Genomic DNA, 16,821 nt, shown 5'->3' with positions numbered 1-16,821 from the left:
GGTCACAAAAGAGTTGGACACGAATTATGCAGGGGGCCCTTGCGCTCTCCCTTTCCTAAAAAAAAAAAAAAAAAGAATTATGCAGGGGCCAACTCGAAATAGTTATTACTCTACAAAGTATATGTGTTATATTCTTTTTATGTTTTGTGTATTCTGATTTGGAAACATCTCCCTGTGCTAGTTTCTGCTGAGCATGCTATCAGTGGCACTGTAGACACACAGTTTCTAGCATCAGCTGTCATAGTGTTATTAAATATATTTATAAATATCATTTAATGAGTATGTATTTTCATATGTTGACTCTTTAAGTTTTATTCCTTGAATTATCTTTAATCATGTATTTTAATGACAAATTCTTCTTGGCAGATACTAGGTCATGTTTTTTTCTTTTTTAAACCACACAGCACTTCTAACACCAAATGTGTGGAGTTTTTTCCCACATCAATCAGTTCTCTAACTCTCTGGACACCAGCTGGGTGTCCTATAAATCAATTCATTTCTGATACTAACTACCCAGAGTTAGTGCAGACATCCAGGTCTGCCCCCCACTTCAGAAGATGCCAGTTTCAGGTCCCCAACTTCTTCTACTTCTCACCAATCAGCTGTAAGTCAGGGGTTCCCATGTATCCCTCCTGGGATTCAGTAATTTTCTAGAAAGGGCTCGCAGAACTCAGGAAGGCATTTTATTTACTGTTACCAGTTTACTATAAAGGATACAACTCACAAACAGCCAGATGGAAAGAGATGCATGGGATGGCGGATAGCGTGGGGGCGGAGGGACAGTTCAGAGGGAGATGGTGCACAGTACTTCCATGTCTTGGTGTTACACCCTTCTTGCACCATGATATGTTCACCAACATACCCATAGTTTAGGGCTTCTTCTGGAAGTTCCATTACATAGGCGTGTTGGTGGTTAGCTCCATTTTCAGCCCTTTGCTCCTTCCCTGACTCTGGAAAGTGGGGCTGAAAGTTCTAACCCTCTAATCACGTCATTAGTTCCTCTGACTACCAGCTCCCATTATAAAGCTTTGTAAGCTAACCCTAACCTGCCAAGGGTTAACCTATTAGCATAAATTCAGGTGTGGTTTAAAGAGGCTTATTATCAATAACAAAAGATGATCCTTTCATCTGTGGTGGTGGGGGTAGTGGTTTAGTTGCTAAGTCGAGTCCAGCTCTTGTGACCCCATGCCAGGCTCCTCTGTCCATGGGATTCTCCAGGCAAGAATACTGGAGTGGGTTGCCATTTCCTTCTCCACCTTTCATCTGTATCACTCTGGGAATTCCAAAGATTTTAGAAGCTCTTGCGTTGTTTTTTTTGGAACCTGGCAGAAGACCAAAATACATTTGTTATATGACAGTATCACACTAGGCTCTCAACACAGAACTGTTGAGTGAATGAATTTATGTGACTGCTGTTACTGTCACTTTCTTATGAATAGCTTTTCTTCTTTATTTCTGATTATTATAATATTCAATTTTAAGAGTATAAAAATGTCTTTATTTTCTTTTTCTTTTACTTAAAAGTTGAATATATTTAATGTACAGCATTGTATAAATTTAAGGTGTACAGCATGTTAATTAGGTGCATTTATATATTGTAGTATAATCACCATTGTATTTCTGAACATCCACTTACAGAATGTTGATTTTTCAAATCAAAATGATATGTAGACATTTAACTGAAGTTGAAGGAGGTTCTCTGGTCAAAATTCTTATCACATTATGGGACTATTGAAGGGGAAGAACTTATCTCTTTGGACTTTGATGAGGACTCCCAAGAGAAAGAAAATTCAGTGAGTCAGCCAGTGATACATATACTTTAGGATGGATACAGTATATTCTTGATTGAGTGTGATAACAAGGTATAAAGGAGGAAGAAGAGGGAGAAATTTAACATCTTTGCGCTGAAGTTTATTAGGACCTTGTTTGGAGATGGAGATAAGATTTATTAAAGGTGATGTTACCAGCCTCAAATTCCTCAATAACTGAAATGTCTAAGGTTGGCTTTACCATTTATTTTCTCCTAGGTGATTTACTGTTCTTTTGGTGGAACATCCAAAGGACTACACTTCAATAACTTAATAGTTGGACTTGTCCTTCTTACAAGAGGCAGAGATGAAGAGAAAGCAAAATGTAAGTACTTTTATTATCTCAAAAAGTTAAAATACCACATTTATGTACAGAATAATCTACCTCAAAATTTTGATGACTGTCAAAGGATTTGAATTGATGTTTCTTCAAAGAAGATATACAAATAGCCAATAAGCACTTGAAAAAATGTTAAACATAAGTAGTTATTTGGGAAATGTAAATTAAAATTACAGTGAGATACCACTTAAGTGTAAGATAGATAATGCAGCCACTTTGGGAAACTAACTGGCAGTTTCTCAAACTGTTAAACATTGAGTTTTCAATTTCATTCCTAGATATATACCCAAGGAAACTGAAACCATATATTCATTAAAAAAAAAAGTTCATAACAGCACATTCATAATGGTTACAAAATGGAAACAATCCTAATGCCCATCAACTGATGCATTTATCATAAGCAAAGTGTAATATAACCAGCAATAGAATATTGCTTGACAGTAAGAAGGAATAAAGTACTCTGAAAGAGCAGAAAAAACTTCCTTTCTAGGTTGTTTGGCTGATTTAATAATTAAGTTGATGTAAGACAGGTTAAGAGGAGAAAACCAAACACTTTTCGCACGTACGTATTTGTTGTAGTCATTCGTCGTGGCTTTTCTCCCAAAGTGCAAGTGTCTTTTCCTTTTTTGTGACTGCAGTCACCGTCCACAGTGATTTTGGAGCCCAAGAAAATAAAGTCTGTCCCTGTTTCCACTGTTTCCACATCTATTTACCGTGAAGCTATGCAACCAGATGCTATGATTTTAGTTTTTTGAATGTTGAGTTTTAAAAATCAGCTTTTTCACTCTCCTTTGTCACTCTCATCAAGAGGCTCTTTAGTTCCTCTTCACTTTCTGCCGTTAGAGTGATATCATCTACATATCTGAGGTGGTTGATATTTTTCCTGGCAATCCTTAGTTCCAGCTTGTGATTCATCCAGCCTGGCATTTCGCATGATATACTCTGCATATAATTTAAATAAACAGGGTGACAACATACAGCCTTGACATACTCCTTTCCCAGTTTTGAACCAATCCATTGTTCCGTGTCTGGTTCTAACTGTTGCTTCTTGACCTGCATACAGATTTCTCAGGAGACAGGTAAGGTGGTCTGGTATTCCCATCTCTTTTAAGAATTTTCCACAGTTTGTTGTGATGCACACAGTCAAGGGCTTTGGCATAGTCAGTGAAGCAGAAGTAGATGTTTTTCTGGAATTCTCTTGCTTTTTCTATGATCCAGTGGATGTTGGCAATTTGATCTCTGGTTCCTCTGTCTTTTCTAAATCCAGCTTGTACATCTGGAAGTTCTCAGTTCATGTATTGTTGAAGCCTAGCTTGAAGGATTTTGAGCATTACCTTGCTATCAAGTGAAATGAGTGCAATTGTCCACGACAAACCTAGACAGTGTATTAAAAAGCAGAGACATCACTTTGCCGACAACAATCCTTATAGTCAAAGCTCTGGTGTTTCCAGTAGTCATGTACATATGTGATAGTTGGACCGTAAAGAAGGCTGAGCGCCAAAGAATTGATGCTTTCGAACTGTGGTGCTGGAGAAGACTCTTGAGAGTCCCTTAGACTGCAAGAGACCAGACCAGTCAATCCTAAAGGAAATCAGCCCTGATTGTTCATCGTAAGGACTGATGCTGAAGTTGCAGCTCCAATACTTTGTCTACCTGATGTGAAGAACGAACTCATTGGAAGAGACCCTGAAGCTGGGGAAGATTGAGGGCAAGAGGAGAAGGGGGCGGCAGATGAGATGGTTAGATAACATCACTGACCCAGTGAACCTAAGTTTGAGTAAACTCCAGGAGATAGTAAAGGACAGGGAAGCCTGGCTTGCTACAGTCCACAGTGTCACAAAGAGTTGGATTCAACAATGAACAACAAATTTGTGTTGTTTTTTAGTTGCTGAGTTGTGATCCACATAGTCAAAGGCTTTAGTGTAGTCATTGAAGCAGAAGTACATATTTTTCTGGAATTCCCTTGCTTTCTCCATGATCCAGCAAATGTTGGCAATTTGATCTCTGATTGCTCTGCCTTTTCTAAACTTAGCGTGTACATCTGGAAATTCTTGGTTCACGTACTGCTGAAGCCCAACTTGAAGGATTTGAGCATTACCTTGCTAGAGTGTGATATGAGCACAATTGTACAGGAGAAGTCCAAAATTAAGATATTAGGAGAGTTTTGTTCTCTCTGAAATCTACAGGGAAGAATCCTTGCTTTTTCCTGACTTCTGGTGGTAGCCCTCAATGCTTGGTATTCCTTGACTTGCCAGTTGCTTCCCTCCAATCTCTCACTATCTCATCTCATGGTTTCTTTCCAGTGTTTCTGTCTTCTGTTCTTATAATCAGTCATATTGAATTAGGACCCAACCTAATAACCTCATCTTAATTTGATTTTATCTGCAGAGACCCTTTTTCAAATAAAGTCACATTCATGAGTACTGGGGTTAAGACTTCCAACATTTTTTTTGAGGGGGGAGATATAATTTAATCCATAACAGATGGTCAGAGCCTTCCAGCAAATATTCCCCCCTAACAGAATCAGCCATGGCATGTGGGTGGGCAGGCAAGGAACCCAGTGGGCCTTCAGAGGAATAGAATGTCTCTTCTTTCTATCACCTATGTTTCCAAATAAATTCAAATTCTCAAGTTCTTGGAGATTAGGATTTCAGCATATCTTTTGGGCGGACGCAGTTCAACCCTTAACAGCAGTATTTCAAACATAATATGTACTTCTACCCAACTTTATTATTTCTTACCATTGTGTCATATTTGTCCCAGATCTTGGTTTTTTTTTTTTTTTTTTACAAAATTAAAGATCATGGCCAAGCCAAATAAATGGTATACTATACAGATTTTTCAGTTTGCTTTTTGTACTGAAGATTATTGATATTTACCATGTTGGAACCCTAGTTCCTTTATTTTAATTGCTTTATAGTATTTCATTGTGTGTGTGTCTCAGGTTACCTATTTTTTTGTTGGTAGACATTTATCTTTTCCCCCCGACCTAAATTTCGCTATTATAAAGATTGCTTCGGTGTGTGTTGTACCTCATGCCGATATGTATGAGAGTTTTTCACAAGTGGAGGTGGGGTTGCCTAGGAACTGAACTTCTAGCATAAATCTTCATCTTTACATTTTGGCAAGGTACTCTCCAAGGTGTTACAGTAATAGATATTCATTAACAGTATATAAGAGTTCCAGTTTATCCTAGTTTATTGCTAACACTTTGTATTGTCACACTTAAACAGTTTTTGCAAGTTTGGTATGTGAAAAGATACCACATTGCTGTTGTAATTAGCATTGGTTTTTTTTTAAGGGATAAACTGTATATTTATAAAATGCTCGGTCACTCAATAATTGTTACCTTTCTCTTTCCTCCCTACATCCACCAGGGTACTTTTAATCTATGTTAAAATTAATTCATTATTTCTTTTTCCTAGACATTTTTAGTCTTTTTGCAAGTGAATCCGGGAGCTATGTTATACGGGAAGAAATGGAAAGAATGCTTCATGTGGTGGATGGTAAAGTCCCAGATACACTCAGGAAGTGTTTCTCAGAGGTACATTTAAAGATTTACATTGCATCCCTGTGGACAGAGTATTAAATCTTAGTTGTATGAGTTTAGCTGTGATGAATAGATGTTTATGTGCAGCATATTCTTGACATTTTTGTATTTAACGGTTGAAGTTTTTTAACGATTTGTGTGCTAGACTCAAAGGTCCATGACACTTACTGCTGCTGTGTTTGTGAATCTGAAAATTCCCAGTTCTACTGTAAAGGCAACTATCTCTACTTATGGTAGATGACACATACTCCCCCACTCTCACACCAGCACGCACACACACACTCACAGGCGATCCTGCAGACACCTGAGCATTGCTTAAGTTGTGGTGCTCTTCATTGCTTTTTGTCATGAGCACGTAGAAATAGCACTCATTGGCCTTGAGCTGTAGGTGACCTCTGTGATCCATCAATGCCTATTTTATCATAAATGCATTTTATAATTTATCTTTTAATTGGTTTGCATAGTGAAATATTTGGGTTTTTAAAATTGGCCATTTTCCTGTTTTCATAAATAATATATTTTCATTGTAAAAAACCTTTAACAACAGAAAATGTATATCTTTTAACAGAGAAAATTTTTCTTTAATTTCTTTTCAGAGGTGTGCTTACATGGGAAGTCCCAAGAGGTGGCAAAATAAAGCTCTTCTACAAGTTTTTGATCCTTTCCTGCAGCACTCAGTGCTGTGTAATTTCTTGTGGCCATTTGATCCACTTCCATTTCACAGATATTAGAGTCTTTCACTGCTGTTGGTTTTATTCAGAGTTTTTATTCAGTTAGTTTAGTCACCTTCCTACCTATATAAGCACTGATTATTAATACTCCAGGCATCTGCATATATCTGGTTCTAATATCTGTTTGGACTCTGGCTTTAGCTTTTCATCACTCTGGCTTTAAGTTTCTCCTGTGTTAATAGCACCTGGAGATTTCCCTTTCTTGCTTTTCAGCTTGGCTAAGTAGTTTTTGGTAGTAGTTATGGTGTTACATTTTATTCAGCAGTTCTACATGTTTGGTGCTAAAAGGATTGTCTTCCTGCATTTTTGGTTGTCTTATTGACTGGAAGTTGCTGTGATAGTATTTCAGTACCTTAAGACAAACTAGATCATGTTTTTTGTTTTTCCTCTCTAAAATTTGCTGGCCAAATTTTATTAGGAAAAAAAAGAGTTATCTAATCTTTGCAAGCCTGATAAATTGGATTTTTCACAGAAATATCAAGTGGTTTGCTTATTTTAGGGGAGAATGTGTATTTTTTTCATTTTAATAAGGTTTATACAGACATTCCTGTTTTATAGACAGGGATTTAATTTGGTTAGCCACCCAGTTCTCTTAAAATTTAGGCACAATAGCAGGTACATATACTAAGATAATAATTAGTGCTGTACAGAAAAATTAAGTAGACCACAGGAGATAGGTGGTGATAGGGAGGCGATATCTAGGTGTAGGTATTTTGTTATGGGATGGTTAGGAACAGCTTATAAGAGAAAGGGACATTAGAACAAAGAATTTTAAGGAAATGAGTATGGTAGTAAATGGCTAGGGAAGTCTTATATGAAGAACAAGGTCTTTGGAAGAGAGGAGATCAAAGAAATGAGAGGCCAAGGTTTGGGGATACTCATGTATATAGCTATTTACATCATTAGGTACTTATGGTTGTTTAAAGAAAAAAAAGACTGTGAATGGGCTAATTTTACCTAATTCAACTATTTGATGTATTTACCTACATAATTTTTGAGTAAGGTATGTGATGTGATCCACACTCTTGCTTCTTGAGTTACTATGTTTCCAGTAACTTGAGATGAAGGAAATCCACATAGGAGTTACATTGATTTTTTTCTTATTGAATTTTTTTGGTTGTTGATTCTCATGGTGGGAATTCGTACTTTATATTGCTCTTCAAAGATGTATCAATTTCAGAAGTTTGTTTTTAATTGCCATTTATAGTACTGGAAGTTTTTTCCTAGACTGCTATTGTGATAGTTTATAAAAGATTTCCATTTTGCTTCCTTATTTAGAGCCATGACTCAAGAACATAGAAAGTCATGTTTGACAGATGGGATTTTAGTACTGCCAGTTATATGGAGTGATCCTAATGGGCAAGCAGATTAGAGAGGTCGCTTTGTATTTCACTGAGTTGCCAGGCAGTGTATATAGTGTGTGATTCAGGCACAGAGGCTTTGGAGCCTGGACTGCTTGGGTTCAGTTCTATCTCTGCCACTGTATAACCTTGAACATACAGCTTTCAGAGCTTCAGTTTTCTCGTGTGTAAAATGGGGATAATAGTATCTCCTATTATTGCTTGAGGATTAAATGAGTATAAAAATACTTAGAATTGTGCTTAGGGCATTGTAAATACACATTAAATATTAACTGTATGTGAAGTTGTTAGAAGCACCTATTATCATAGGCAGTTTTTTCTTAGTGGTACATGAAGGTGCGTCTTATAATAACATCTTAGCTTCATAAAACCGTTAAAACCACCATGTTCACTGGATATAAGATGCTTTTGATTAATAAGATGTGCTTTTATGTATTACTATAAAGAACAAAAAAACTACCAGTTACAATTAAAGGGTATTATTGATTTTAAGACTTATCCCAATGTCAAAGATGTTAACATGTGAAAATGTGCCTCAGCTTGTGGAATTTATACTGCAAACCCTCTTTGTAGACCAAATGTGGGTAGAGAAAGAAAATGGATCTGGTCCTCTAAACATGCAGCGATGTCCTCATGTCCCTGCAGCAAGTCTGAGTGCCATAGTCCTCCATTTAGAAAGCTAAGACTTCCAGTGTTGTCTTATTTATTTGTTTATTGGCTGCGCTGGGTATTCATTGCTGTGTGTGGACTGAATTGCCTCCAGTGAGGGCTCTCCTTTGTTGTGCTTCATCAGTTTCTCGCTGTGGTGGAACACAGATTCTAGGCCCACGGGCTTCAGTAGTTGCAGCACGCAGGCTCAGTAGTTGTGGCCCATGGGCTTAGTTGCTCCTCGGCAGGTGGGATCTTAGTTTGCTAACCAGGGATCCAACCTGTGTCCCCTGCATTGGCAGGTGTATTCTTAACTGCTGGACCACCAGGGAAGTCCCTCCAATGTTGTCTTGATTGCTTGAATTGTACTGTTAAATATTCTGAAACCATGAAGCTAAGCATATTACTGTACTTAATAGGATGCTACTAACAATATAGAAATTATTTCTACCGTAACTCTTTTAGGTTATAAGTTATTTGTATCACTTAATAGCTCCATCAGGATTATAGCTACTAGGCTCCTGAGTGTCGTTCTTCATTGTATTTCTATGTGGGTTGCTTCTGCCTTTTTCTCATAGAAATATCTGGCCCATACTCTTGTCTTCCAGTCAAAGAGATTGACTTGCACGGCCATATGATGTTTTTTCTCAGCCTGGAAACTTTTTTTCTCCGCAGATTTAGCAAGACAAGTACTTGGAAAGAAAGCAAAGAAATAGAAACCTCCTTGCTTCTTTTTTGTATTTTAGTTGACTTGTGAATGTACGTTTTCAGTGATGACTTTTGGAAGGGGACTCCTGGATAGTTTTTAATTTGCCAATGAAATTTAAAAGATTATTCATATTCCATACACATTGATTAAAATGTGCTAATTCTAACCAATGGAAGTGTTGAAGCAGGATAAAGCAAATGAAAAATGGCTTTTATTAAGTATTGAAAGAAATGCAGTTTACACTGATTGCAAGATGTACCTTAGCAAGTAAAATGTGACTTAGTGGAAGTTCACTGCTTTAATGAATTGATAAAATAATTTGCAATTAGCATATAGGTTTTATGCAAATAAAAGTTCTGAAATAGTTACATTTGAAAAGTTTTTTTTCCAAATACATATATAGCCTATAATGATATTTAGATTATTCTTCCTTTATAGATAGTAGAAGGGAGTAAACGTCAATTAAATGCAAATTTTAAATTGTGTAAGTTCCAAGTAAGGTACCTTAAAGTTTAACTAAACCTGTGTTTTCTTGTTTTAATTTTAGGGTGAAAAGGTAAACTATGAAAAGTTTAGAAATTGGCTTCTTCTAAACAAAGATGCTTTTACCTTCTCTCGTTGGCTACTGTCTGGAGGTGTATATGTGACCCTCACTGATGATAGTGATACTCCCACTTTCTACCAAACTCTGGCTGGAGTCACACATTGTAAGTAATGGCATTTTATTGTGCTCTGTTCACTTTTTAACACACTTGCCTGGTAATAAGAGAATATGCCTATTATCAGTGTGGCTTTTTTTTTCTTCCAAAGTGTAATAACGTGGAATGCTGGAGGCTTGAGTACATAACTGAAAAAGATAAACTTTTTTTGTCTACTCACTGAATACTTTCGTACTCCAAATGTGTAAATTTTTTCCCTTCACACCAAGCAATTCTCCAGTGCTCTATGGACACCAACCACGTGTCCTACACTTCAGTTCAGTTCTGACACTGTCTGCTGGGATTAGCGCAGACCCACCCCACAGGTTTAGGTCTCGGTCCCAAAAGACTGCCCCTCTGCCCTCCCTGCTTCAGAAGCCAAGTCCAGATTGTGACCTTTGCTTCTGACTGACCACCTATAAATGAGACTTCCCATGACCCTCTCCTTGGGTTTGGTAATTTACTAGAACTTCAGGAAACATTTACCTTTACTGATTTATTATATAATAAAAGCTGTATTAAAGGAGACAGATGAACAGCTGGGTGAACAGATACGTAGGACAGAATCTGGAAGGGTCCCAAACCCAGGAGCTTCTGTCCACATGGAGCTGTGTTGCCCCCTTCTTGGCATGTAGATGTGTCTAGGTGCTCTCCAGACCCTGTGCTTTGGGATTTTTGTGCAGGCTTTGTTACATAAGCATTATCAGTTATTAACTGTATTTCTAAATCTTTTCTTCTTTCCAGAGAATGGGGGGTTGGGGGATGGGGTTGAAAGTTCCAAGTTTCTTGTATGGCTTGGTCTTTCTAGTGACCAGCCCCTTTCCAGGAACCTACCGAGAGTTACTTCAGGCATCAGAACAAAAGATTCCTGTCACCCACAAAATTCTGAGGATTTAGGAGCTCTTCATCAGACATTCCTGTCACTCAAGAAATTAAAGAAATGTCCTCAAAGAGAAAATGTTAGCAAGAACTGGGATCAATATCACTTATTTCACAGCAGCCCTCTACTAATTGTTCTTAACCAAACTGTATTAGTTCCTAGGGCTGCTGTAACAAATTAACACAATCCATAAACTGAAAAAACAGAAATCTACTCTCTTACAGTTCTGGAAGCTGAAACCAAAGTGTTAATAGAGCCATGTTCCCTCTGAAGATCCCAGGGAAGCATCTTTCCTTGCCTCTCCCAGCTTCTTGTGAACCCAGGCTTTGCTTGACTTGTGGCAGCATAATTCTAGTTTCTGCCTCTGTTTTCATATAGCCTTCTGTGTGTGTGTGTGTGTCCTCTCCCCTTCTTTTAAAGACACCACTCACTGGATTTAGGGCCCCGTCTAAGTTTAGGATGATTTTAACTCTAGAACCCTAATTCGTTACACCTGCAAAGACCCTATTTCCAAGTGAGGTCACATTCTGTGATTCCAGGTGATAATGAACTTTTGAGGGACGCTGTTTAGTCCACCACAGCACAGGCCTAAATGTTAACTTCTACTGTTCTTTTCTGTGGTTACAGAATGGACGTACTCTGGGCTTTTGCTTATGCTGCTTAACACCAGAAGGAATGCCTTTCCCTTTTATTCTCCCTGCAAACGCTAGTCATCCTTGAAGATTTAAGTCACATGCTGCTTGCTTTCCATGAAATGTTTTCTTGCCTTCCTGTGAGAAATCATCTGTCCTTCCTCTGAACTCTCATAACACTTTCTTTTGTATTCTTCTTGGATGAACTTACCACTTTCATCTTTGTATTATAATTATTTATAATATTTTATTTATTTGTACATGTCATTTCTCTTAAATCATAGAGAGTCTGTATTATTCTTTTATTCACTCTCAGTGTCAAGCCTTAAATAAGTATTTGTTGACCGAGTAGAGGACCTTGGGTATCAAGCATTGTTTGTATTTATTTTTTCTTGTAATTTATGAGTTGGCTACTAATTATTCACCAGCTGCTTTCCCTCTCATTTTTATTCCATTGTTACCAAAAATTCTGACACATAAATCCTGGCATGAATAGGCAATTAATTTGATGCTCCTACTTTTTCAGCACTACCATCTTTATTTTGAGAGGAAAGCCTTTTTTAAAAAATAGTTTTGTATAAAAAATTAGGAAATCTTTTTATACTTTAAGCTCTATCATTGTCAGTCATATGGATGTTCTGCCGAACTCTTGCTTTCATTTGTAATTGTATGGTAAATTATTTTTCTATTATTGGCTAAGGGTGTGATTACTTTCCTTGAGTGACTCACGTTATAGAAAAAATTGTTCTGGCACTTAATAAAATGGTAAACAAGACTTTTTAAAAATCATTTATTTTTGGTTGCTCTGCATCTTTGTTGCTGTGCTCAGGCTTTCTCTGGTTGCAGGGTGTGGGCTCTAGGGCTCTCGGGCTCCAGCAGTTGTAGCGCACGGTCTTAGTTGCTCAGCATGTGGAATCTTCCCGAACCAGGGATGGAACCCGGGTCCCCTGGATTGGCAGGCGAATTCTTATCCACTGTACCACCAGGGAAGTCCCATAAACAAAACTTTACTTCACGACTTTTACTTTTGCAGTAGTGGAGAGAGATTGGTCTTACCTCCAAATATTATAAGGAAAGCAACTTACAGCCAAGGAGCAAGGTGAGGTGATCAGTGGAAGGAAAATTACTAAGAGAAATCATCAAGGGTAGGGGAATTCTTACTAAAAGCCAGCCAAACACTTATTCATTAAATATGGGGTATGAGGAACTTGATCAGGTATCAAAGATAGGGGATGATACAGCAGGATTCTTTGCTAAGATTCAGCTGGGCAAGCCAAAGACAGAATAAGGGGCCAACTTCTGAGCCTACTAGAAAAGAGGGCTCAAAGGAGTGGGACTAAATTTTAGTCAAGGTGAGAGTCTCTGTCAGCTGCTTCAAGTTGAATTAGTTCTGACATACTTTGCAAACGCAAATGCTGCTTCAGTTCAGTTCAGTTCAGTTCAGTCGCTCAGTCGTGTCCGACTCTTTGCAACTCCATGAATCGCAGCACACCAAGCCTCCCTGTCCATCACCAACTCCTGGAGTTTACCCAGACTCATGTCCATCGAGTCGGTGATGCCATCCAGCCATCTCATCCTTTGTGTCCCCTTCTCCTCCTGCCCCCAATCCCTCCGAAAAACAGGGTCTTTTCCAATGAGTGAACTCTTTGCATGAGGTGGCCAAAGTATTAGAGTTTCAGCTTCAGCATCAGTCCTTCCAATGAACACCCAGGACTGATCTCCTTTAGAATGGACTGGTTGGATTTCCTTGCAGTCCAAGGGACTCTCAAGAGTCTTCTCCAACACCACAGTTCAAAAGCATCAGTTCTTCGGCACTCAGCTTTCTTCACAGTCCAACTCTCACATCCATACATGACCACTGGAAAAACCATAGCCTTTGTTGGCAAAGTAATGTCTCTACTTTTTAATATGCTATCTAGGTTGGTCATAATTTTCCTTCCAAGGAGTAAGCGTCTTTTAATTTCATGGTTGCAGTCACCATCTGCAGTGATTTTGGAGCCCCCCAAAATAAAGTCTGACACTGTTTGCACTGTTTCCCCATCTATTTCCCATGAAATGATGGGACCAGATGCCATGATCTTCGTTTTCTGAATGTTGAGCTTTAAACCGAGTTTTTCTCTCTCCTCTTTCACTTCCATCAAGAGGCTTTTTAATTCCTCTTCACTTTCTGCCATAAGGGGGGTGTCATCTGCATATCTGAGGTTATTGATATTTCTCCCGGCAATCTTGATTCCAGCTTGTGCTTCTTCCAGTCCAGTGTTTCTCATGATGTACTCTGCATATAAGTTAAATAAGCTGCTTATTGTTTATTTTTCAAAGCACTGTATCAAAGATTACAGGCTTGTGTAAATTTAATCAGTCAAAATAATTATCAAAATATTAAAAATGTTATCCCATTATATGGCTCCATTTTAATTTGAAAATGATCTTTTCAGTTTAATTTTTTATCAGTTGGGAAGATTTTGAGATTTTTAATGGTATCTAAAAGTACCTGCAAGGAGATCCAACCAGTCCATCCTAAAGGAGATCAGTCCTGGGTGTTCATTGGAAGGACTGATGCTGAAGCTGAAACTCCAATACTTAGGCCACCTCATGCAAAGAGTTGACTCATTGGAAAAGACCCTGACACTGGGAGGGATTGCAGACAGAAGGAGAAGGGGACAACAGAGGGTGAGATGGCTGGATGGCATCACTGACTCGATGGACATGAGTTTGAGTGAACTCCGAGAATTGGTGATGGACAGGGAGGCCTGGCATGCTGTGATTCATGGGGTCGCAAAGAGTCGGACACGACTGAGCAACTGAACTGAACTGACTGAAAAGTACATGACCTTTGTCTTGTTAAAAAATATTTTATCTTGATTTTATGCATTGTTTCATCTGAAATAATGACCTAATTTCTAAACTGAGTGGCTTTCTCCTAGGCTCATTGTACCTACTAATATCTCTGCAGCATTTTAGCACTATTGACAGTGTTCTTGAAATTCTCTTCTCCCTTGATTTTGAAACATTGTAGTTTTAAGTTATTTCTCATTGATCAGCCTTTAGTTCTGTTCTATTCTTAACTGGCATGCATGCTTTTGCTTCACTACAGCCATTTCTTTTGCTTCATTTATCCTTCATGTCTTTGCAGATGATACCTAGATGAAGTTTACTGATCTTGAGGTATCAAACTATATATTCATTTTATTAAATGCCTCCTGGATATATATTGTAACATCTTAATTTCATATATAACACCTTTCCTTACTTTAGTCCATTTGTAGATCAAAAAAAGCAAACATCCTATTCTTCCTCCTATGATTTTTTTTACTCTCTTTTTTTAAATTGAAGTATAGTTTTTGCTTTTGTTGTTTAGTTGCCAAATTGTGTCCAACTCTTTCTGTGACCCCATGGACTGTAGCCTGCCAGACTCCTCTGTCCATGGAATTCTTCAGGCAAGAATACTGGAGTGGGGAGCCATTCCCTTCTCCAGGGGATCTTCCCGACCCAGGGACTGAGCTGGGTTTCCTGCATTAAAGACAGATTCTTTACTGTCTGAGCCACCAGGGAAGCCCTTAAATCTTTATAGCTAGGCTCAAACACATTTTTATTAATCAAAATAGGAAACATTACAGTCAACTTATTTTTACCAACGAGAAATAAGTTTGTTTATTCCTCTAGTATAAAATCCTTGCTTCAGGATTCGATGAACTCTTGGAAAGCATTTTCTGGATCCTGCTGGTTGTGAAAGCATTTTCACTGCAAAACAAGTTGTTGAGATACTTGAAGAAGTGGTAGTCAGTTTGCTAAACATCAGGTGCATGTGGCAGAAGAGGCAAAACTTAGTAGTCCAGTTCGTTCACCTTCTGAATTACTGGTTGTGTGATAGGCGGTCAAGTGTTGTTGTGGAGAACAGTCGGGCTCTTTCTGTTGACCAAAGCTGGCTGCAGGCACTGCAGTTTTAGGTGCATCTCATCCATCTGCTGAGTATGCTGCTGCTAAGTCTCTTCAGTCGTGTCCGACTCTGTGCATCCCCATAGACGGCAGCCCACCAGGCTCTCCCGTCCCTGGGATTCTCCAGGCAAGAACACTGGAGTGGCTTGCCATTTCCTTCTCCAGTGCATGGAAGTGAAAAGTCAAAGTGAAGTCGCTCAGTCGTGTCTGACTCTCTGCGACCCATGGACTGCAGCCCACCAGGCAAGATTCAGAATGCTGTGGTGGAGCAGACTGATTTCAGACATGCACAGCAGTAAATGGCAGCTTAACAGTAAGCAGCAGCAAGCAATAGCTGGAAGCAAGGTCTTAATTTCCCAGACTGGAGTCCTAACCACTGGACCACAGGGGTCAGCAGTGAAGGCTAGAGTCCCTTCCTAGTCCTTGCCTGACTAGTTAAAAACAAATTCAGGCAAGGAGGCAGAAAATAAAGAGTAAAGTAAGAAGTTTTTGTCTTCCTTCAGGCCAGTTATCTTGCTTTGTTCCCCTCCCCCCGCTAATTTGTATCAGGACTCTCCTCTGGGGTGCACATGCACCCCTTTAGCCAAGATGAATCTTGAAGCAAAGACTTCAGGGAGGAGCAAGACTCACTGTGGCCTGGAATTATCCTCTGACTTTTGACCCCAAGGAGCCTTTGTGGAAATGTATAGTGTCTCCCTTATCCTAAAAAGGGAGAAGCGGAGATCCTTCAGTCGTTTACTCAGAAAGTGTTTTGCCTCTGTCCTTGCCATAATTATTTCCTCTCCATAATTATATTTCTTCAAGATGTTTACAAGAGAAAAAGACTGGCTGTTTACCTTGTTTCTGTTGTTACTTCCATTTCAGAGGGCAATTGTAAATTCCTCAGCTGGAGCCCACATAGCTCTTGTCTCAGGAAATGCTGACAGGGGGCCGGCTGTTGTAAATGTCCAGCTTGGAACCCATCTGTCTCCTATCTCAAGATGGGCAGCAGACCACCAAACAGTGACCATGACCTTTTTTTAATGCAAGTTTGGCTTTGAAAAGTGCTTTGGAGCTTCTTCTCTGTCCAGCCACTGAGCTGGTCATCACCAGTTTTTGTAGAAAATCCACTTTTCGTCACCGGTCACAATCCAATTGAGAAATGGTTCATTTTTGTTGAGTGGCATAAGAGAAGACAATATTTCAGAATGACAATTTTTTTGATTTGCTGTCAGTTAATGAGGCACTCACTCAGCAAGCTTTTTCACCTTTCCAATTTGTTTCAAACGCCAAACGAGTGTAGAGTGGTCGACAGTGAGTTCTTCAGCAACTTCTTGGGTAGTTGTAAGAGGATCAGGTTTGATGATTGCTCTCAATTGGTCATTGTCAACTTCCGATGGCCGGCCACTATGCTCCTCATCTTCAAGGCTCTCGTCTCATTTGCAAAACTTATTAAACCACCACTGCACTGTATGGAAGTATTTCTTTGGAGGGAATGATGCTAAAGCTGAAACTCCAGTACTTTGACCACCTCATGCGAAGAGTTGAC

At 38.9% G+C, this 16,821-nt stretch overlaps 1 protein-coding gene and 1 pseudogene across 1 annotated transcript in view; one reads left to right on the top strand and one right to left on the bottom strand.

Annotated features, from left to right (window-relative positions):
* Positions 1–894, bottom strand: part of LOC105004122 — a 36,116-nt pseudogene extending 35,222 nt beyond the window's left edge.
* Positions 1–16,821, top strand: part of USP32 (ubiquitin specific peptidase 32) — a 204,900-nt gene that overhangs the window by 104,890 nt on the left and 83,189 nt on the right. Inside the window, exons 3-5 of the mRNA XM_010861577.1 lie at positions 2,028–2,133; positions 5,574–5,692; positions 9,695–9,854. Coding sequence (XP_010859879.1) covers positions 2,028–2,133; positions 5,574–5,692; positions 9,695–9,854 — 385 coding nt within the window. The remainder of the gene's footprint in view (positions 1–2,027; positions 2,134–5,573; positions 5,693–9,694; positions 9,855–16,821) is intronic.

The sequence above is a fragment of the Bison bison genome, unplaced genomic scaffold (genome assembly GCF_000754665.1).
Source record: "Bison bison bison isolate TAMUID 2011002044 unplaced genomic scaffold, Bison_UMD1.0 scf7180017864472, whole genome shotgun sequence".
Taxonomy (NCBI): domain Eukaryota; kingdom Metazoa; phylum Chordata; class Mammalia; order Artiodactyla; family Bovidae; genus Bison; species Bison bison.
This window is presented reverse-complemented; position numbering and strand designations above follow the sequence as displayed.